General features: G+C 39.0%; 2 protein-coding genes across 2 annotated transcripts in view; one reads left to right on the top strand and one right to left on the bottom strand.

Moving 5' to 3' along the window:
• SERGEF (secretion regulating guanine nucleotide exchange factor) overlaps window positions 1-21,715 on the top strand; it is a 148,987-nt gene that overhangs the window by 125,326 nt on the left and 1,946 nt on the right. The window contains 1 exon segment of the mRNA XM_008922081.3: window positions 21,570-21,713. Within this exon segment, the coding sequence (XP_008920329.2) occupies window positions 21,570-21,713 (144 nt within the window).
• KCNC1 (potassium voltage-gated channel subfamily C member 1) overlaps window positions 13,133-21,715 on the bottom strand; it is a 127,538-nt gene continuing 118,955 nt past the window's right edge. The window contains exon 4 of the mRNA XM_025895470.2: window positions 13,133-15,227. Within this exon, the coding sequence (XP_025751255.1) occupies window positions 15,046-15,227 (182 nt within the window). The 3' untranslated portion in view covers window positions 13,133-15,045. The remainder of the gene's footprint in view (window positions 15,228-21,715) is intronic.

Consider the following 21,715-nt stretch of genomic DNA (forward strand, 5'->3'; position numbering starts at 1 on the left):
ATGAGCATGGAAAACTTGGAATGAACCAGGGGAAATGCTGTGAAAGCAAAATCACCTCCTTTGCTGGTAGTTGCTTGATATCTCGAGACTGTTCCAGTTATTTTGAAAGGGCTCAGCTCCCAGTGGGGCTCTGAAGTGAACAGGCCATTTTTTCAAGGCCATCTGCTGAGCTTCTGGGTGCTGCTCATTTCTGGAGACCTCTGAAATGTAAAAATCTTGTTTTCTACTTGTTCATCAGTGAGAATGCCATGTGCACACCAGATTGACCCAAATTTTTCTCTTGATTTCCTTTTAATTTTCTATATTAAATTGGATCTCAGTTTTCTGAATTATCTCCGATCCCCTGCAGTGTGAAGGAAGCCTGTTCATCTCCTGCTGCTGCTCTGAGCTGATACTATGTTGTTAAACTTCCTCTTGCTCCTAGTCAGTCCTGTGGGTATCTGTCCCCAGCCAGGGAGGTGTAATTGTGACGCTGCTCTGCCCCTAATACTGCAGTGTCCATGGTTGTCTGCCTACCCTTGGGTTGTCTCATCTCCTTGGGGTTTGGCAGTCTCTGATTATGTTTCTTTGTGCTCTTTGTGTAGCTCAGAAAGCAGTTGTAAGAACAAGGCAAGTTTTACCTTAGTTAGGAGAATGCAGCAATGCGTGGAGGGCAGGTCAGTGCTCGAGGCAGTGACAGATCTTGTGTCAAAGGGCTGCTCTCTGGAGAAACATGACACTGTTCCTGTGGTGGGTTCCACCTGGTCTGAGCCCCCTGGCAACCCAGCCCTTGTGTCAATGTGAAGTGCACTGGCTTTCTTGCTTTATTATCACAAAAGTGATTCTCACTTACTAATTATCAGCTTTTGACATTGTTATTCAAAGTATTGAATAATAGGGCATTGGGAACACGGGGCAGGAGAGTGTCTGGTGTTCCTGTCAGGGTCCCTTTTGATGCTACCAAAAGAGAAATACTATTAGTACTGTTCTGATATGACCTTTAGGTCACAATAGATGGGGACTGCATGAAGTGTCTGCTCTCATGGTTGTCTTGGGACCTGAGAGCTCAGTGATCAAAATGTAAAAGTTGGCAGAAAATCTTGGAGGCTTTTCCAGGATCCTCTGCATATATCTCCATGCCGACACTTCTGTTGCTGGGCTACTTTTTCTGGGAAACAAGGATCTTGTTACTGAAACAGATTCAGTGATACCTCCATGAGCAGAGTCTTCTAGTAGGCTCTTTCTACAAGGCTGGAAAGGGAAAAGGGAAGAGTAAGACTTCACAGTTCAGCTGTCAAATAGTAGTTGCTAGAAAAGGAACTGCATGCCTAAGAAAATTTTCCTTCTACATTTATGAGCAGATTTAAGTGTTCCAGAACTAGCCTTAGAAAAAATGCATATGTATACATAGCATAAAAATAATTGGTGTATTTCTCTAAAAACAGAAATCTGCTTATCTGCTGAAAGGAATTATGGAATGTAAATGCTACATCATCATCTCTTTTGGCAAGATCAACTCAAGCATGAAACTGGAGGTTGTCAGGACCACTTGTTACTGGGAAACAAATTGACACAATAAGATTAAGCCTAAAATCTCACAAATAACACAGATGTGAAGAATTTGTAGCTTCTTTTAAGGTAAATAAGATGCTATACCAAGGAGTAATGGCTCAAAATATCCATATTTTGATTTAAACCTGTACGTACATGTTTTATATACGTGTGTATATATGGAGGTTACTGCTTTTGAGCTTGCTCCTTTTGTTTCAGATGACAGAAATTTTTGTTGCTGTGTTTTGCAGTGACAGTCCCAAGTCCTTCACTGGGACTACATATATTGTGATTATGTACTGGCAGGTTGGGCCTCTTAGGATCAGAGCTTAAGCAATACACTCATGAAGAGCCCACTGTGTTGTTTAAGCCCTTGGGAATGGACAGGCTACCAAGGCCAGAGCTTCCCCCCTACACGTACATAGACTAGTTAAACTGGGGAAAGCAAACTGCATCCTACCATACAGCGGAGTTTTGGATCATTCCTTCATAAGAGCCCAGGAGACAATCCTTTTGGCCATTCAAAGTGGTTCCCTAGTCCTACTTAACTCACTTAAGCATTAGTCACTTTACTGAATGGAGGGCAAATGCCTTATTTTGACAAGGACTGGAACCTTTGTAACCTTTGTTTCAACCTCTTTTTTTCCTTTCTTTCAGCATAAACTCATTCTTGCAAACACATACAATAAAAGACATTTGTGGAGTTGCAAGTTTGTAAAACTGCAATTATTTAGCAAATTTATACAAGGTAAGCTGCAGCAGTTTCATCATCAGTGGAAAGCCTGTAGTTGGGGAAAGGAAGAGGGTGAAAAGACCTTGAAGGACTATCATTTAGTGCTTCTGTGCTGGTACATTTTGAGGCCGTAACCTGATGGCTCAGCAAGCTCGGTCCCTCATTCCATGGTCTCTGTGTCAGCAGGATGTTTAATATGACAGTGCTTTTTGTGATACGAGCTGCTGACTTCTGGGACTATCAAACAGATGGTGACTACGTGAGAACACATGTAAGTGGCTGACACTGTAGATCTTGTTTTCCCCAGTCGTCGCACTGTTCAGGATGCAGTATTTAAGACTGGAATCAGCATAAAGGTTTCTGTCATTAAGAAAGAAAGGAAAAATAACCACCCTCAAACCAAACCCAATCACACTAAGACCTTGTGGTTCTGATGCCCTGAGCTATAGGGAGCTTGTCAAATCGCAGTTTGCCAGGTTTCCCAGGTGGAGTTAAGTGGTATGGCACTGTTGCAAAGTTCAAGCAGTAAATACTAATCTGTGTAAAAAGAGTACTTTGAAAATAAAAACAAGGACCAAGGGGCCCAATATATATAAATAAAGCAATTTATTATTTCTTACATCTTCCACTAAGGACAAAGGAAATGACAGTATAGTGTCTCCTCATGATGGTTTGAAAGCTGCACCATACTGCTGGATTCGTCTTTGGCAATCCTTTCTTACTCCAGTGACTGAAATCTGTCAAATTCCAATAGACAGAAACAGAACTTGATTTCAAAGTGTGTTGTCGACCTTTTTCTGAGATGGATCTCAGAATAGATCAGCCTTCTGACGTTTGTTCTTATATCAGTATATCTGCAGCTTGTGGAAATTTAAATATTAAAGCATGTCTGAATCATAGCAACCCTTCAGTGTCCAATGAAAAAGCCAATCTGCCTCATTCACGTGGTACATTTTACTCCATCTGCAGAAATTAGCTTCATATGTGCATTTTAAATTAAAAAAGAAAGATTCTGGTGTCCAACAGGAGGTGAAAACCCAACCCTTTTTGAAAATTATACAATTTGGGAGCTGGCTAGAGCTTGGGATTTTTTGCAGAGTCACATTGAGTTTCTCAGCAAAGAATGAGGATTGTTGTCTGGAGAGAAGTCCTGATGGAGGAAAAGCAAGATCCTATGATTTTGGAAAAGTGGGAAATTTGGTTTAGATAAGCAAATGTTAAGCTTCCTCAGAGTACCAGTTGCATCCAGCAGCCTCTCTGCATACTGTGCCTGGTGCAAAGTGTAACAGACAGTGCAGAAATGTCAAGGCATAGGAATAGAGTAGTGGTAAGCCCTCAAGCAGAGGGCTTACGCAGGTGATTTCCAGAGGTCCTGAATAAATTATTCCATGTCCTGACGCTGGTTTTTGCCTGGGATCCATGAAAGTTCTCAATGATAACTTGGGTTTAAAATACAGACATGATAAAAAGGAGATTAGTATAACCACACACTGGCTTTTAGGCAATAAAAGTCATATAAATTAGCTAAAGTATCATGACTAAAAGGAAGCCTTCCTGAGGAAGGGAGGCTGGGGACACTGTACTCCAAATGTCACTGTCATTCTCAGTTTTCCTTAAGCTGTTTGTCTCCAAAGTTTTCTGTTGAAAGCCAGAGCTAGTGCTGTTGCATCTGAAGCATTTATTTTGTAATTCCTTACTGTGACTGATGCTCACAAGAGAGAGGCCTGGATGGAAGGACATTTGAAAATAGTTTGGTAGCCAGTGCGGATGCCCAGGCAGCAACCAAGCCCTTAAAAAGTAACAGGAATGAAACACTGTCCTATTGACCTTCTGAGCCAAGGGGAACTGTATTGCTAAGATCCTGTTTTTTACTGTTGAAGGGGTAAATTAACATATTTATTTAGCAAAATACTCAGAGATTTGGTTGTAAATTATCCTACTGATAGAACTGGATAATGATTGTTCTCAGGTTATTTTTACATGGTTGGAAAAGGAACACTATGCGTGTACTTTGTGTGAGCCTTTCCAGACTGTGTGACTGTCCTGACCTGCTGTCCCTGGTATGTCTCCTAAGAGAAGGTGGTTAAAAAATGCTGGTGTTGTATGACAGGAGTTTTGTAATGTGAGTTTAGCTGTAAGCAAATAAATCTTTTAAAATATCACAGTGGATACCTTAGGGGAGGAAAAAATATAGCTCCTGCGTAATGCCTACACAGTGGGATCCTGGTTTGGAGGAAGGTTGTGCCTGCAGTTATTATGTCTTCTTATTAATTACAAAGCCAGGAAAAGGAAATGGGAGTGTTGTTGGAGGAAATCAGTGTATTTCAAGTTTAATTTAAAAAAAACTAATACGTTAAAAATCTTGGTACGGTTGATCAGGAGATTAGTGTCAGGGTTTTTCTACAAAACTTCAATCCTATATATAACAGTGGATAGAGAGGCTGACATGTTTTTGAAAGTGCTGGTGTGTTCTGGGAGCAGAGTGTGGAAAATCACCCCTACTCTATATCTCTGAAGCTGAAACCAGATAAGTATGTCCTCTTTAAAGGACATATTGTTCCTGTTGTCACATATCTCTTCTGACATTGGCACTTCTAACACTCTGGTTCAAGATCTCAATGCGGTAAAGATTCATGGTTGGTAGGTCTGGGAGTTGGTTTCTTTCCTGTCTGAATGGACCACTGAAATCCTTCTGCCAGGAATACTGAAACAGAGAAATATTGTATACATTAATGAAAATTAATTGAATTTTTAAGATTATAATTTACAATGTATGACTGCTGTCCTAGCTTCAGCTGAGATAGTAAATTTCCTTTCTAGTAGTTGGTACAGGGCTGTGTTTTGGATTTTTGGATGTGAATAATATTGATGACACGCTGATTTAGTTGTTGTGAGTAGGGTAGCAGGGGACAAAGGAGCTGGGAGGGGACACAGCCAGGACAGCCAACCCAAACTGGCCAAAAGGATTTTCCAGACCATATGGCATCATGCTGAAGAAAAAACTTGGGAAGGGGGCTGCTGCTGCTCAGGGACTGGCTGGGCATCAACTGGGGGGTGGTGAGCAGTTGCATTGTGCATCACTTGCTTTTGTGTGTTTCTTTATCATCATTATTTTCCACTCCTTTTCTGTCTTATTAAACTGTCTTTATCTCAAACCCAGGAGTTTTACCTTTTTCCGACGCACTGTCCCATCCCACTGGGGGGCAGTGAGGGAATGGCTGTGAGGTGTTTTGCTGCCTGCTGAGTTAAACCACAACTGAGTTAAAGAAGAGTGCACCTGTTTGTTCACAGTATGGATTTCTTGTCTTTTCAGCTTTGCTTTACTGTTTTGTGCTCCAAAATACAAAGCTTGTTAACCGTTTATTACCATACTCCGATACTCTTAGCACTGTACTTAGTTATTTGTCAAGAATGAGGTGATAGGTTAGTAATAGCATCAACCAAGTCCTGCTTATTGATCTTCCAATGTGATAATAAATAAGTGTACTGACATAGTTACCTGTACAGATAATTAATGGCTGTGTATTTGGAGCCAGATTCACTGCTATGATAGTAGTGAAACAAGTGGAGTTTTGCCAGCAAATAACTTGACCTGTTTTCTGTTTGGTGTCTGGAAAGGCATTTTTACTTTGTAAGCCCCAGTGTTTTGAAAGATCTGTCTGCAGGTATATCATGATAAGATGACAACTGTAATTTCTAGGAAATATCAGATGTTTAGGGGATCTAGTGAGTGATAACACCAGGAGATGGGCTAATTGGCACATTCTCAATGGGCATATCCCTGGTTTACAGTCTTAAGCCAGTAATAACTGAAGAGTTTATTTGTTGAGTTGGTATGAGTTTTTTTGAAGGGGAGGTATGGCACATCAATTAATAAATTAAAAAACACAATCTACATGAACAAGATTTTAAATTGGGAAGCTGGTATCTATTGCAGTGCGGAATAATGATTTTAAGTAGCTGAGCTAGAAAAGTGCATGTTGACATTCTGTTTCTGCATAAATTCATTCTTAATGTTGTAGGGCATAGTTGGATGCAAGGAATATTAAAAGAGCTTGACATTGTCTGAACCAAGATTCTGGTGTCCAACAGGAGGTGAAATTCATTTTATTCTAATCACTGATTAAAATTTTATTAGCAGACTTTAAAAATATTGGTGGAGTAGCTCTTAAGGGATGAGCAACCTAAACATGTGCCTTCCTGTTTCCATAGCAACACATCATTTTCATCCTTTCCAGGCAGCCTAGATTGCATTGTGTACTGCAAGAGTATTAGATTCAGAAGAGCTATATTAACAGCTCAGTAGTTTTCCCTAAACCTTGCTATTAAATGTTTTTGTTTTGGATGATGAGTAGAATAAAAAAAGTGATTGTGATTATTGTGCCTTTTTAGAGAATAAATCATGGCAGCAGAGCTGAAAACGAGAAATAACAGGCAACTGGGGTAAAGTATTTCGGTCTGATTCCTTGACTGCAAAACCTGTGACCATGCAAATCCACTTTGTCAATAAGGTCAAGGTTTTTGCAGGTATAGTTCTTGCTCTGGTGGTAATTGTTAAAATCTTTGGAAATGTTTTTGATTCATATCGTTTGAGCTGTTGGAGAGAATTGAAGTAATGTAGTAAAGGTTAAGGCTATAAATGGTGGCCATTAGCAAGGATCAATTTTCCAGCACTGTGGTTCATGGCCTTGGAAGCACATTTAGAGGTGGCATTTTCAAGCTCAACGTAAGCGATTTGGTAACTTTCCAGGATACTTGAGGCCGTTTCAGACTGCAGCATATTCATATTTTGCTGTGAGCTTGAAACTGTTTTGTTGGATTTGGAATGTCAAACTTGTCTATCAAGTTGTAGAACTTGAAGACTGGGACAGAGCATCTCAGTATCATTTTCACACAGTTCTCAGCTACCGTGAACATGGGAAAATCCTTTTAAAAACATATCCTTTGGATAGGGAAATATCTTTTAGAAAGATGCATCTTTTGTCTTGTCTGTAAGAGATGAATAATTCAGTATATCCCTATGCAAATGTTTTATTATTCTCTGTGAAAAAATGTGTCCACCCTATTCTTCTTATGTAGTGTCAGTTTTCCAGTGCTGAATCTTTGTCAAATGCAGCAATGTGCTACAGTGTTTTCTGAGCTGATTTCACGTGTGTCTTTGCTTTGGCATTGTGGAGGCTTAAATTACTGTTTAAACTACGAGTTTTGAAATGCTATTTTAATGTTACCAGTGTACAGTAAAAGAAGCAAATTACCATAGGGAAGTATTTAAGCAATGCATAAAGATGAAGATCACCACAATATTTTCCTTTGGCCTTTAGGGTGTTTAATTTTCTATTTCTCCATTTGTATAAATTTTTCTAGTGAGGTGATTTGAGGCATGTCAATAAAAATCAAGAGCTTTCACAGTAGTTGTCGCTATAGTTACATGATGCAGCTCTGAGCCTTCTGCACAGAAAATAAACCACCTGCAATCCCCTAAAATCCTTTATTGGCAGAGAAAGATTGAAAGAGACACCACTGGTGTGCAGGTACAGAGCAAATTCTACATTGCACTGATATCCTTGCAGCTAATGCTGTCTTCACGTGGAGATCAGCAGAAATGCTGTATGGATGAGGACAGCATGGAAAGGGCACAAAAGATATCTTTTTATGGGGAAAAAAGGTGCTGGACCCAGAAAATGGAAGATAAGAAATAAGTTCCAAAATGAATTAAAAATAATCTCAGTTCATAGATTATCTTTGCTCCAGGAAAAGAGGGACTAAGTTACCTTTTAAAGCCCTCTGAGTTGTAGCCCTCCATGGAGGCAGGAATGTCACACTCACAGAATGCTGCTGTTCTGACTCCAGAATTCAGTGCTTAACTTAATCCTCAGGGTCTGTACAGACCAAATGTTGAAATCAACACTGACTCTTAGGCTTTTTGTCTCAACAGATCTCCTATGCATTCAGGAGCCCTAAAATGGCTTTTAGCATGGCTTCTCTACGCTGAACTTACTTAACTGAATTCTGCTTTCACTGTGTATTCTTTTCTCTTTTCTATATGGCCATTAATTTAAGGAGTTCATATGACTTACTGCCGTAAACTGTAAACTTCCCTGGGAAAGACTAATGTCCCTGATCTGTGGATGGGTAAACAGAAGCACTGAGAAGTGTTTTCCTATGGAATCACTCTGTAAAGCAGGCCTTTACCTTCATTATTCCCTTTCTTGAGTTCCTTTTATGACTGAATAAAGTAATATGGGTTTAGTTCACATCAGTCACCATGTGAGAAAGGACAGTTAAGAAAGGGCGTGATGTCTCATCTTATGTTAAATTTTAATGTTAATTTTTCAAGTATATTCTAAATACACAGAGGAACCAAGATTCTAGGACCAAGTAACACCTTCACTGCAGAGTTTTTATTCACTTTTTTCTTAAATTCCAGATTTACAAAGCAGTGTGAATCTAATCCTATGGATGATTAAATAAAACAGAGATTTTTACAGTTTTTTCATTACTTATTTTCATTCCAAACATCCGTGGGCTCAAGGTGAGGTCAGACGATGTAGCAGAGGAGGCAGTGAAAGATGACCCCTGGCCCAAGGACATAGCAATATAAATAGCAAAAGTAGTCAAAATGAGGTGGAAAAATGTAGAAATAGTGGAGTCAGTGAGTAGACTTTAGTCAGTAATGCAGGCAGCACTCAGAGGTTTAGTCCGCTGCTGTCTGCTGCTTCTTGTGATGATTTCTGCCATTTTTTCAGAGGGAAGGTCTGACCAGATCCCTTCAGAGCTCAGAAAGGAGGATTATATTTTTGCTTTGTGCAGGGTAATTCCTGAGAAAGTTTTGAGTCACGTGGCCGAAAGGAGCAAAGCCTTAGTAACGGAGACCGATAGCTGGAAATGAAGGAATTAGTCATGACTTAGGATTTTGCTTTCAACTGGAGTCAAACTGTTTTCCTCATGGCTTCTTTTCTCATTCCCATCAAGGCTTGCCTTCACTTCTTAAATCCTGTTAAGACCTTTCTTGATTACCGGTTGGAGAAGCAGCTTTGAATCCATCCATGTAGTCAGCCTGGTTACCTAATCACATTGCCAGCTAAGTAATTTTTGCATCTCCTGAGACTTGGGTCAAGCCAGTGCACGCTGACATGTGGCTGAACTTGACTTGCAGATGAAAAGTTGTGGTCAGTATCATGTTAGTCAAATGAAATCTTCAAAAATAGAATTATGCTTTGGGGTGAATACAGTGTTGTCATTGTTTAATTGTCCCCTGGAGAGGCGAAAAATTTCACAGCAGCAAAAGCATCCAAAAAGCATCCCTTACAGAGAGAGAAAGAAGCATTTGTGCCTGCTAGAGCTTTGGCAGCTTTCTAAAACAAATAAAAAACCCCAACCAAACCAAAAAACCCACAACACCTAATTAAAAAAAAAAAAAATAAATAAAGTGGTGTGGGAATTGTAGACTAATTAATTAGAAAGATCTCCTAAGAAATTTCTGAAAAAGATAACCTTTCATGCTGGAAAGTAAACAGTTCCATGAACAACCTGTCAGCAAGACAGGTTGACTAGGAGAGAAGGTGTTGAAAATTAGAGCAACCGAAATTATTTGAACCATATTTCATCACAGAGATTTTAAGATGTTCTAAATAATAGCTACTACTTAGACATAAAAATTAGTTCTATATCCTAACAATTATTCAAGTGTGAAGTTTTTCTCCATAAGAATAGGCATTCTCATGCAGAAATTGGTAACAAACTTATCCCTCAGGAAACTCAATTAAGTATGTATACATGTATAAGTATGTATTCATGTATATTTGGATGAACTAGATACCAAAGATGCAGCGAAACTATGAAAATAGAACATGGTGTTTACTGAAGTGGCATCTAATGCAGAGCTCACCATCTTGCTGTAGAAGGTTTTGTTAACTGCACAACATTTTGAGTTGTCTGTGCACAGAAGACGTTTTGGAAGATTAGTTTACATCAGTATGTTCAAAATTGTTTAAAGCTTTTCTGGGCAATTGAAATCTCAGTGGGTTTCTGATTTTTGCCTGTGAAATATCTGATTTTTCAGAAGGCTCAATTTTTTCTGACAGCAAATTTGTAAAGCAGGTTGGGCTGGGTGGCTAAAGATTATGGTCTTTATTTTTAACCTTTCTGTATCAGAAGTTATACAGAGAGCTTTAAAATGCTGCTAAGCATCCAACCCTTCCCCTACCCCCTAAAAAAAAGACAAAATAAAAAAGGCTCTTATTTGGGGATTGTTAGCATTTTTAAGTCTTTGAATGAATTGGGAACAAGTCACTTCTGCAAAGTTGATGGGACACTTAAAATTCTAATTTTTGCTTTGTGTATTCCTGAGTACATTAAGAAACCTCTAGAATCAATGGCATTTTGATTCACCCATGAATAGAGACAGTTCTGTTAATAAGTGAGCTTAAAGAGTAAAGATCTCTTGGCTTTACTGTACAAGAAATATTTTCATGATTGGTATTCAGTTATCACTAAATCAGAGAAAAACACTTCTAAAGTTATTTAGGAAACATCTCAACATTGTCTGACTTTGTCATCTTCATGTTTGGTTGTTCTGTTTTCCAGTGGTGTAAAGTATAAATTCAGCTTCTCTCACATTCCTGTTGCAGGTTAGTGAGAACTACTTTGTATAGTGTTCATCTGTTTGTATGTTATATACGTAGTCCTGTGGACATACATGCATGCCATGTATTGCTTTTCTCACTGCATACCGAAACTTTCTGTTTTACTAGAAGTTTGGGCTGGTTTGGTTTTAGTCTTTTGCGCTATTTTTTGAGTTCTCATATTATAATATTATCCATAACTTAAAAGCTTTTTATACTATTACTTTTTCTTTAGAGTAATGATAAATATTTGTCATAGGGCCAAGTGTGGCCTTACATTCCAAGTAATTCTTTTCTGTCTAGCTTTTTTTTCTAGGTTGCTTTCTATAGCTGCTCCTGCTCTGTAATTAGTCTAGAGCCAAATATAAAATGGAAGAAACTGGCTTTCTACATGGACACAGGAAAGAATAGTAAGGCCAATACACTGAGACCCCATATTTCCAGTGTTCCTGCTTCCTTCAAAGTGAGGAGAACAAAACTCTTGAATTCTTAATTTGGCCATATATTCTTTCAGAGGTAGAGATATTTGTTTTGTCTTTTTTATTCTGAAGAATACTTTGTTATCCCTGGTTTCTGGCAGATACAGTCTTTCCAAAATGGTGTCAGATATTCCTGTCTTCATTCCAGCTGGTTTCCTCTTCTCCCTGAGGTTATGCAGAGGATCAGATGGGATAGTGCCAAACAGCATCTCAGGGACCCAGCTTGCATTGTCCATTCTGGTCTCCGACCTTCTGGAGCTGGCATGGCGCCTCTGAATCCCTCTGCCCATCAGCTGCTCTTCCTGTCACTGTGCCAAAGAGAGATTTTACTTTCCAACCTCAGATCCCTGCACCTGATGTATGAATGCTGTTTTCACTGTAGCTATTTTACCAGCATAGAGCCTTCCCAAACCTTCGTTCGCGAAGCCTAGCCGTGATGATGATTTTACCAGCATCCAAAAAAAATGTAGTAGAGCAGAAACTTTCAGAAAACATCTTGCAGTATTGATTGAAGGAGATTTTTGTCTCAGGACACCCTTTGTGCTTGGCTTCTTCCAGGGAATGACTTGATCTGTTTCCTCAACTTAAGGAGCTAACCCCAATTCAGAATTTAGATGTATCTTACTTATACTGATGGAGGCAAAGTGGTGAGGTGTCCCCAAAATGTACCTTGAACCTCATGTGGCAGAGGTGGTGCTTGCCTTTCCTAATAAGAACAACTCAAATGGTGTCACTTGGTACCCAGTGGCATCCTGAATTCTACCAGCGTTTCTTTCCTAGTCTTGTGCCCTTCTAGGGAAGATTAGTTAAGAGTGGTGTGAAGAGTAAGTGTATGGACATCCTCACGAAGGAGGATGAAGGTAGAAATGTGAAGAAGCTGTGCTGTGGCAGGGTTATTCCCAGACTAACCGGCCTGAGTTTGTAAAAGGTGTTTGCACACACCCATATGTACTCTGTGCCACTCCAAGGCTGGGATTTCTTTAGCCCTGTGTGTTGCTTAAAATGCTCAGGTTTTGCCAGCTTGGTATTGAAATTCAACAGCTTTTTTTTTTTTCATCAACAATTATGGATTTGTAATTAAATAGTTCAGTGAATAAAAGTAAAGGATAATAATGTAAAATTAATCCGTGCAGATATAAATAGGTAAAAGTTAGCAAGCTTTGCTTTACGTCTTGCCCAGAATCTGTTCTGCACCAGAAGGGAAGTATGTCAAAAACTGTTTGCAGTTTGTTTGGGGTTTTGTTGTGGGTTTGTTTTTTAAATTTTTTTTTCAGTATTCAGCTACTGTTTAACTTGCGATAGAAAGTTAACACCAGCCCAACTCTGCACAGCCAATCTCAGGTAAAAGCACTGTGTTTCATCAGCCCTTCTGAGCAAATGTGGCTTGCCTTTGGTGCACAGACTTGAAGTAAACCTCCTTAAGGTTTATGTTTGAAGTCTGAATCGTGGGATATTTTTTTTTTTTTACTTTCTTTCATCTTTTGTCACAGCTCTGTCAACTATCTCTAATTTCTTCTTTGGAAGGGATCCCATTCACAGAACTATGTTGTAGGAGATGGAGGGGAATGGTGGCTGTATGTGCCATCAGTGTTAACGTGGGGATATTACCAACGTGTTCATTTTTTACTCTTTTTCTAGCTGCTCAAATGACCCAACCCTCATTATATGTGTGTAGATCTAAACTTACCCCATTTAGACCCCAAAACAGTGGCAAGTATAGGAGTCCCTGTAACAACAGGCACAAACTGAGACAGACAGACAAGGCACATGAGCCACAGGAGTTTTATTAGATAGATGTGCGCTTGCACTACAGTACAGTGTGGTATAGGCACACTTGAACCAGATACAAGTGGGTTAACTCAAGTACAACAGTTGCAGCACAGAGGAAACTTGTAATCCACAAATCCTGCCCTGAAAGGAGGGTTAGTTCATCCGGAACTCTCTCGGACTACAGCTATGCTATAGCTTGTATCAAGCTCAGTATTTTAAAGCTCTTGGGCACACGTCCTAGGGTGCTGCCACTGTTACAACTGCACTGTGACACTTGCAGGGGAGCCATCATCTGAGCCATTGCGATATGCTAAGATTACGACTTGAAAGTTTGCAAAATAAGGCATCCCAATAACGTCATTGCTGAGCTGCAACTACTTTTGTTCTGTGGCAACTGCGTAGCTGTGAGAAAATCTACTAGTTCAATCAGTAAGATGGAAACTGAGAAACTCAGTGACCACTTGTTTCCTTGATTTTTCTCTTTGCATTTCTAACACTTTTGCTTATGACTGCTGGAATTCATCTCAGATTACTTGTTAAGCATGGGGAAGAAAAGCTCTCACTTGTTTAATATCAACAAGCAGGTTTTTTTAGACTTCACTTGACAGTAATGCACATTCATATCATGTATCTTGAAACTTGACCAAATGCAGCCTTGCAATTGCTAAGGGAAAATGAAAGGGGAAAAGTTCAAACTAAAGCCCATTTAAACACAAAGCTATTTTACATTAAGATGTCTGTATGGAAGGTTTACACATTTCAATTCTTGGTTCTGAGTTAGAGAATTGTATTCTGCAGAAAAGGACACCTTTATAGATAAACCCTAGAATGCTCACTTTTGTTCAGTGCAAACAGCCCTTCATGGGAAGAGAACAGCAGTCAGATAAGAAGAAGGTAAATGTGGCCATATGGAATATTTTTTTAGCTTCTGTTATATCAGTATTTTTTATAAGCTGCCAAGGACTGACAGTCATCTATAGCCTGGTCTGTGTGATGGCCTTAAAGCTCATGCTTGTAAATAGACCAGTTCTACAAAGGGTTGTCTTATGACACATGTTAAGCACCAAAGCATTTCCAAAATATCTTTTTCCAACCTAGCTGTTCTTTCTTGAGGAGAGAGTTCCTGAGACCCCAGTGGGGTCTCTTGTTTCTGACTTCAGCCGATGAAGTAGGAGGAAGTGCCATTTCACCTGCGTGCTGCTGCTCATCTTGCTGACTGTACTTTCTCCTGCTCTATGATTTACTTAGTGCTTTGAAAGCTACATGTAATACTGGAATGCAGTTTGAGGGGGTTCTCAGATTCTTGCTTCTGTGTTCATCTGTTACTTTTCCCAGGCCTGTGCTGAAGATGACCATCAGTTCCAGGTCTTGGATATAACGTTGTAGGTCAGGTAAATCGCAGCCGTCCCCTCCTTTTCTTTGTATAATCATTTACATAAGTTTAAAGTGCGTGTAAATTTGAAATGGTAATGCTTTAATACCCAAAATACATGGGCATAAATGACCATGGCACCATGTGGTCCCATGGGACACTTGAATGACTTGCACTCTTCTAGATGTGCTCTGACATACTGCTTTGTGTGGATGACCTCTTACTAAGCACTTAGTCTAAGGTATTTTCTGTATATTCCATTTCACATCATACAGAGGGTCATGAGACTGCAGTCTCTGGCTCTGTGATGAGATCGTGATTGTCTAGTTCTGGTCACACAAAGTTAAAGCACTGTGACACGTTTAATGCCTGTCACTGTGAGAGGCAGGGATGTAAGTTCTGAATGAATGTCACACTCTGCCATGCCTGATATTCTGATGGAACAGACATTTGTGCCACGGTCAGAGCTTCAAGACAAATCTCTCCATTAACTAATTTCTGTCATCTGTTCTTGTCCTGTACTTAAGCAAGCAAAATTTAAAGATTTTCTTGTCTTCTACAGGTGTAAAAAAAAGCATCTTTAATGCTTAATCCTCTCTGCACTGCAGCTGCTTCGTGTATGATATAATCCTCATGTATTGTCAGCGGACCAGTTACGTTCAGTCTTGCACAAAGTCGTGAGCCCAGGTTTTGTTCTGTGTTGAGCTGGAGATGCTTTCCTGTTGGGAAGGAATTGACATGGTTGAGTAAAACCAAAAGGAAAACCTTTGCAGCCCCTGTGAGCATTAGGCATAGTACTATTTGTGTTTCCCTGTGGAAACAGAAATGTGAACAGATAATCCTTGCAGTAGATTTCTCTCCTTGCTACCTACACACAGCAAAGCAATCATCTCCATCTTACAGGGCTTCAGTGTCACCACAGAAGCTACAAAGGTGCAGCAGCCCAAGAAATCTGTAGTTGCAAGTCTCATTTTTACATCATAGGATATAGTTTTGTGAATTTCTTCCTCTGTTTTTGGCTTCAAAATGACAATGCATAACAGAGAAGGAAAAAATAAAATCCATCATAAACTAACCTGAGTGGTAACCTAAACCATGGCTTATTTGATGCGGAATGATTCTTTCAAATAGATTCATATTAATTTGTGCAGTGAGCAATTCAGCTCCTGCTTTGAAGTGCCCTGTGAGAACAGAACAAAATTTCTGTTGTCATTATAAATTGGCAAGATAGCACTTCCCCTAGGGATGGGCTCAGTTATTTGCCCGGTGCTTAAAACAGTGCACAGGAAAATGCTCAGCATGTTTGCACGAATCTGCTATGGCTTTTTTTGCTAAGTGCCATTCTTACTGCATCTTCCTCTAATTCTCTGCATTGCTTATGTGGGACTCCTCCATATACAGCTTTCAGGCTGTGCCAGATGTGCTACATGGCCCTTCGCTGTGCGCTTGGAAATTATCTTACAATACACACGATTCCTTCCCCTTCCCATTTTGTAACTCTCAGCTATTCATGTGCTATGGAAATGAGAACAGAAGAGATTAGATGTGCTCTGTGCTGCTCTTCTGTTTGCAGTTTGTGGGATAGACACTGATATTGAAGAACAAACTAGAAATTAGACTTTCCCAACTGAAAGTAATTGCAAAGGATATGTATAGCCTTGTTGCTCCATTTTGAAGTACTGCACATGCCTAAGCCATACGAGGCATCTTGTATTCTCAAGTCGATTTTCTGACTCTCTTCAATAGGTAGTTATGGATTATAATTGGATATTTTGACAGTTGGCCTTGAGGCCCTGACCCAGTTTGAAGTCCCTGCTGTATTACACAAGATACAAGTATAGGCAGAGAGAAAGTCCAACTAACAAAACAGTGCTTCTGCAGGGAAAAAATAATAATTGACATAAGATATTAGTTTAGAGCACCAAGTCAGAGGCCTCCATGTAGTGCAAGCTTCGTACATTTCTTATGATTAGCTGTTTGAGGACGTTGAAAGTTGTTCTTTCCAGATACCAGGATGAACCACAGTCACGTGATTTTTCATCTGTGTAAAATGACAGCTGTGGAGGGGACTGAGTGGTCTACGTCCACTGCCTGGGGAGAAGCTACTCATGTAGAGTGAGGGCAGATTGTTGACCAGCGGCTAACTTTGAAATCAGCATGTCTTTAGAACCATAACTTTGTACGTAATATCAAAACTGTGTGGTTTTTCTTATCTGTGTGTTGTGTTAGCACTGCAATGCATCTGATTTTTATCAAGCTTACTCAATTTAAAGCCAGACACACATTCCTGAGAGTTTTGGTCCTGAACAAGTCCACCAGCAACTCGATGGGCTGCCTAGAGCACATAACAGCTTGCTCCTTGAAAATGTGGCTCCATAATAAAAATCGACTATACGAATCTCATAGTTATTTTTGAGTTTTGGAGGTACCATATAGTGTCTTGAGATGATGTCATCATACATTCCACTTACCAAGCTTTGCCTTTAATAAGATTTTGCAGAATGCTTAGACTTCCCTTTTAGTTACTAATACGTTTCCATATTTTTTCTTCAGAAAACAATTGATATCAATCCTGTTTCTAATATTCTAAGAATCTGCAGATCTTTTGCACTAATGACAGAGTTGTTGCTATCAAAACCACAAAAGTTTAGAGGGATATTTCTTTCCTTTTATTTTACCTGACACTCTGAACCACTAGATGGCCTTTAAAAAAAAAAAAAAAAGCAAATTTATTCATTTGTGTTTTACAACTCCTTGGGAGAAATATGGTCTAAATCTCTCCTTCTGTGTAGTGTGACATTGTTCTTTGTGAGGTTCTGAATGCTTTCAAATAGTCAAGGGAGGATAGGTGAGACACCTGAATTTTGTCTGTGGTCCAGCCCTGATGCTGTTTAAAGTCTTTTGACTTGCGCTGAGCTGATCTCCTGCCTACTGTAACTTCGTCTATAACCATCTGTAGAGTGGCACTAATTTAAGATTAAAGAGAAATAATAATTTGAGGTATTGTGAAGCACTGCTAAGAGCACAGAGCCAGTGTAATAGAGCTGTACTAAAACATTTTAACAGATCCCTAAAACGTGAAACTCTCTCTTGAATGGCTTGGCCTTAAGATACTTGGCTTGTCTTTAAGGCGAACTTCTGCTTTTGTGGTTGAAAGAGCAGGAGAGGAGAAACAGAAAAGAGAATCTTTTGAAGACTCCAGTGATAAGCCTCCAGGGCACAGGCTGGTTTAGAAGCAGACTGTTTGTAGCCTGAAGCTAGGTTGCAGTGATATTTGCAGCTTCCTTGTTTCCAGTTTTCCTTGCTTTGCCTTCAGACTGATTGTAAGCGTATGATTTAACATAACCTGTCTTCAGCTGCATAAAACTGATATGCCTAGGCTAGGACAATCACTTGGTCTCTCTTTATAGTCACTGAAGTGAGATAGATTTGATTTTAACACCAGTGTTTGAATAAGATGAATTGCCTGTTGGAGACATGTAGATGTCCCCATTGGCTCTCGTGGAAAACTAGAGGATAATGATCTGTAGCTAAGTTGCTTGATTTTTAGATGGCTGAAGTTAAGTGCAGTGAATCTCACCCAGAGCATCTTTATTTGCTAACCTTGATTCTTCCATCTGAAGAACAAAGAGCTCAGCAATGAGGAGCAACCCTAAATCCTCTACTTTCTCCAGAATCCTGTTCACTATCATGCAGCTTTATTTTTTCTAGAAATACTTTTCTGCAGTTTAATCAACTTGTATATTGCCATTGTCACTTCAGTTACCTTGAAAAAAGCCTGGATAATTATTGCAGACAGAAGGAGGGCACTAGCCCCTTCTTGTGTTGTTTGACCAAAACAGATTTGTTAAGGACCTTTTTCTCCCTATGTTTTGTATATTTAATGTTTGGGGGAAAGTTCTGCATAGCATTGCTCTAAACTTCAATTAGTGTGACTGTGAATGCACTGAAATTCCCTTGGGATCATCCATGTGAGTTCTGTGGTTTTCATTTGTACCTTGACTATTTATGTTTTAAATGGGAAAAGGTGAGTGTGATGTCTTATGTGGTTTCACTTAAACAGTGACATAGAGCAACCTTCCCTCACCTCACCAAACACAAACCATTTTGTTTGAGAACATACTACAGTGCTTGTGCTAAATTTTGTTAGAGGCAGTTTGTAGCTGCATTAATACACATCATTTTAATGGTCTTTCATCCTGGGAAGGTCTGGCACAGACACAGAAATTGAATTTTCTTGTGAAAACATGTAGGGCTGCTTGGTCTGTGTTGAGGTTTTTATCAGCAATAAACTGTGAATAGAAGCAACCAAAAAGAAAACAAGCAAGAAAAAAGAAAAAAAAAAAGAAAAAAATTGACATGGAATGGTGTCCTTTTTCCGGAGGCTAGCCATTAGTTCTCCTTAGGGTCTTTCTTTAACTCTGCAGATATTCCTTCCATGTAATTTTTTAAATAGATGCCTCATTACCTTTGATCTTCGTTGACTTCAGTTTCTGTACCAGTGGTTCACAGAGCTGCTTGTTCCCTCCTGACCGTTTTCACTGCAGTCATTTTGCCCAACCCTCCTCCAAATTTTGTTAATATATTATTGCCAAAAAATGGACTTGATATGTTTCCTGAAAATTCTGTTTTCTCTCACATGAATCAAGCATCTGTATGGACAAACTTTTGGCTAAATCTTCTACATGCAGATGTAGTACAGTACGCCTTTTATTTTCACAATAAAAATTTTCTGCCTTTTAACTTTCCTGATTCTGACTTGGTGGTGATGAGAAACATTTTTGTGGCCTGTTATTCCATATCTGTCAGCTGTCCTTTCATCTCTTCTTATTTCTTCCTGGCTCTCCATAGATGTATGAGGCATTTTTGAATAAGACCATTCATACATAAACCCTAGTTAATTTTTCTTTTGCCAGTTTTCACTCTCATCCCATTTCAGTAACCTTGGAGCTCACTGGAATCACACAGAAAAACCTATTTTGGTGGCCTCTTTACCTACTTGGAGAAGTAAAGGCTGAAAAAGACTCCATGATCCTTATTTTAGGGGAGATGTTCTTGTCTGGAGGCTTCTTAGCTTGTAAATGTTTCTATAATCTTTCTTTCAAAAGATACTTCACTTGATATCTTTATCAATTTGAGAGGTTAATACTGCACTGTTTCTTTGAATATTTATTGTACCATTAATGTTTCATGGAGCAGTTTGTAATACAAAGTGATCAGAAACTTTTTGGTCTCCTCTCTCTTGTCCTGATGGGACAGGATGAAAAAAGAAATAAAAAATCCTTTAGTCAGATGTAGTGAGTCTCCATAAAAGCATATAAGTTCTTGTACTAATTGCTGGTAATCTATTAACAAAAAGTATACCACATTCATCTTATTAATGCAAGGGCATGTTATATTCCCTTTCCATTGGAAGTTCCCCCACTCTTAAATGGACTTAGTCTGCAGGGTTCACATATTAACTGTGCAAAAAAAATTGCCTTTTCTCAGCTTCCTTGAATAATTGGTTTGTGATGTGTCCCTAGTATGGGTTTGGGGTGTCTTTCTCCTGCTTTTTAATATTTACATAAACATTTTTACCTAGAACCTTACAAAAAAAAATTAAAAAATCCCATTAACTTGTAGGATGTTCTGTTGATATTTAAATGGTATATGTTGCACATTCAGTTTCTGGTATTTTTCAGCAGCACGTGTACGTGCATTTGGGACATAGGCTGGGTTGTCAGTATTGTGCATGCATAGCCATGGGAACATCTGGTGCCTTCTGAGATAGGAATAACAGAGCTGCTGTATTAGGTGAGATGTGTCTAGGCTACTGGGATGTTCTAGTGGTGTTTTGTTGTGTTCCGTTGACTTAAAGATTGTCAGGAAAATAAAATGTCATTGCTTAATTACATCAGGAAAATGAAATGCCATTGTTTAATTACATCTGACTTCAGTAATGTTTACACTTAATTACAGGAGAGAAGAACTTCAATATACTAATAATGTAAAGAGAGCAGATGACAGTGAAATATTACTGGAGTTGCAGGAAAGATGGTCCTGCTAGCTTTGCAATAATCTGTTTCTGAATTCTGAAAAGTAAAATTATGACTGGGATTGGATTTTTGAATTTCATCACTTTTCTTCTCGTTATTTGGAATCCAGAATGATACTTCACACTGTTAATACCTGCTGTTTTTCAAAAATGCCAGTGGCATCAGAAAAATGATTATATGGCAGGATGGCTTTCTTTTTTATTACAAAAAGTCACAGACACAGTCTCTGTCAGCCAAATAAAGAATAGAAAATAGGGAAGAAATAACTCTTGTAGTTCAGAATAAGGGGCTTTGGTGGATTTTTTTTATTATGCCAGCCATTTATAGAACAAAATCTGCATATTTTGCTTCAAGAAAGAGTACTATGGGTAATAATAATACATGACTCGTTATTTGGGATATAAAAGAGTAGATGTTACAAAAATAAATAATAATGAGTGAAAATAAGAATAATAAAAGCAGTGAAATGATGTCAAAGCAAGCATAAGAGGTAGGATGATTAAGAGTAAGGCAGGCTGTCAAAGACTTGCATTTAAAGGAAAAAGGTGACATGTGAACTTGAAACTAGGAATGAAATTTAATTTGGCTGCTCTGTGACTCTGTGTTCCCCAGCCCTGCAGATCACGCTGTGAATTATTAAAGTCACTGTGCTTGATTTATGATACTTTTGCTTACTAGAGGGAACTTGAAAGACAGGCATTTCACATCATTTCAGGGGGGGTTCTTAAAATGTGGAGAGATTTCTGTGGGCTCTGCAAAAATACTGAACCATGTATTTACTAAGGGATTTTCAAATGCCTTTGTTATTTTAATCTCTCTTGTTTTGTTAACAATATGGAACAGGATGGAGAATAATTCATTTGTGTTTATTTATATTTTCAAGAGAACCAGAACATTTTTCCCCACCTTAGCAGAATTTCTTAGAACCTAAGTAGGACAAATTGACTAATCTGCTCCTCAGAACTAACCAAAGCTGTTACATTTCTTTGGTGTTTATTCTGTATTTTCTGTCTTCTCTTTTAGGTGGCCAATGCTTCTCCTGGGGATGGAACGAACATGGGATGTGCGGTGATGGCACAGAAGCAAATATTTGTGTCCCGAAGCCAGTCAGAGCTCTCAGTTATGCAAAATTAATTGGATGTGGGGCAGGACACTCCATGGCTCTTTGT

Source organism: Manacus vitellinus, unplaced genomic scaffold (genome assembly GCF_001715985.3).
Source record: "Manacus vitellinus isolate BGI_N305 unplaced genomic scaffold, ASM171598v3 scaffold_30_pilon, whole genome shotgun sequence".
Taxonomy (NCBI): Eukaryota; Metazoa; Chordata; class Aves; order Passeriformes; family Pipridae; genus Manacus; species Manacus vitellinus.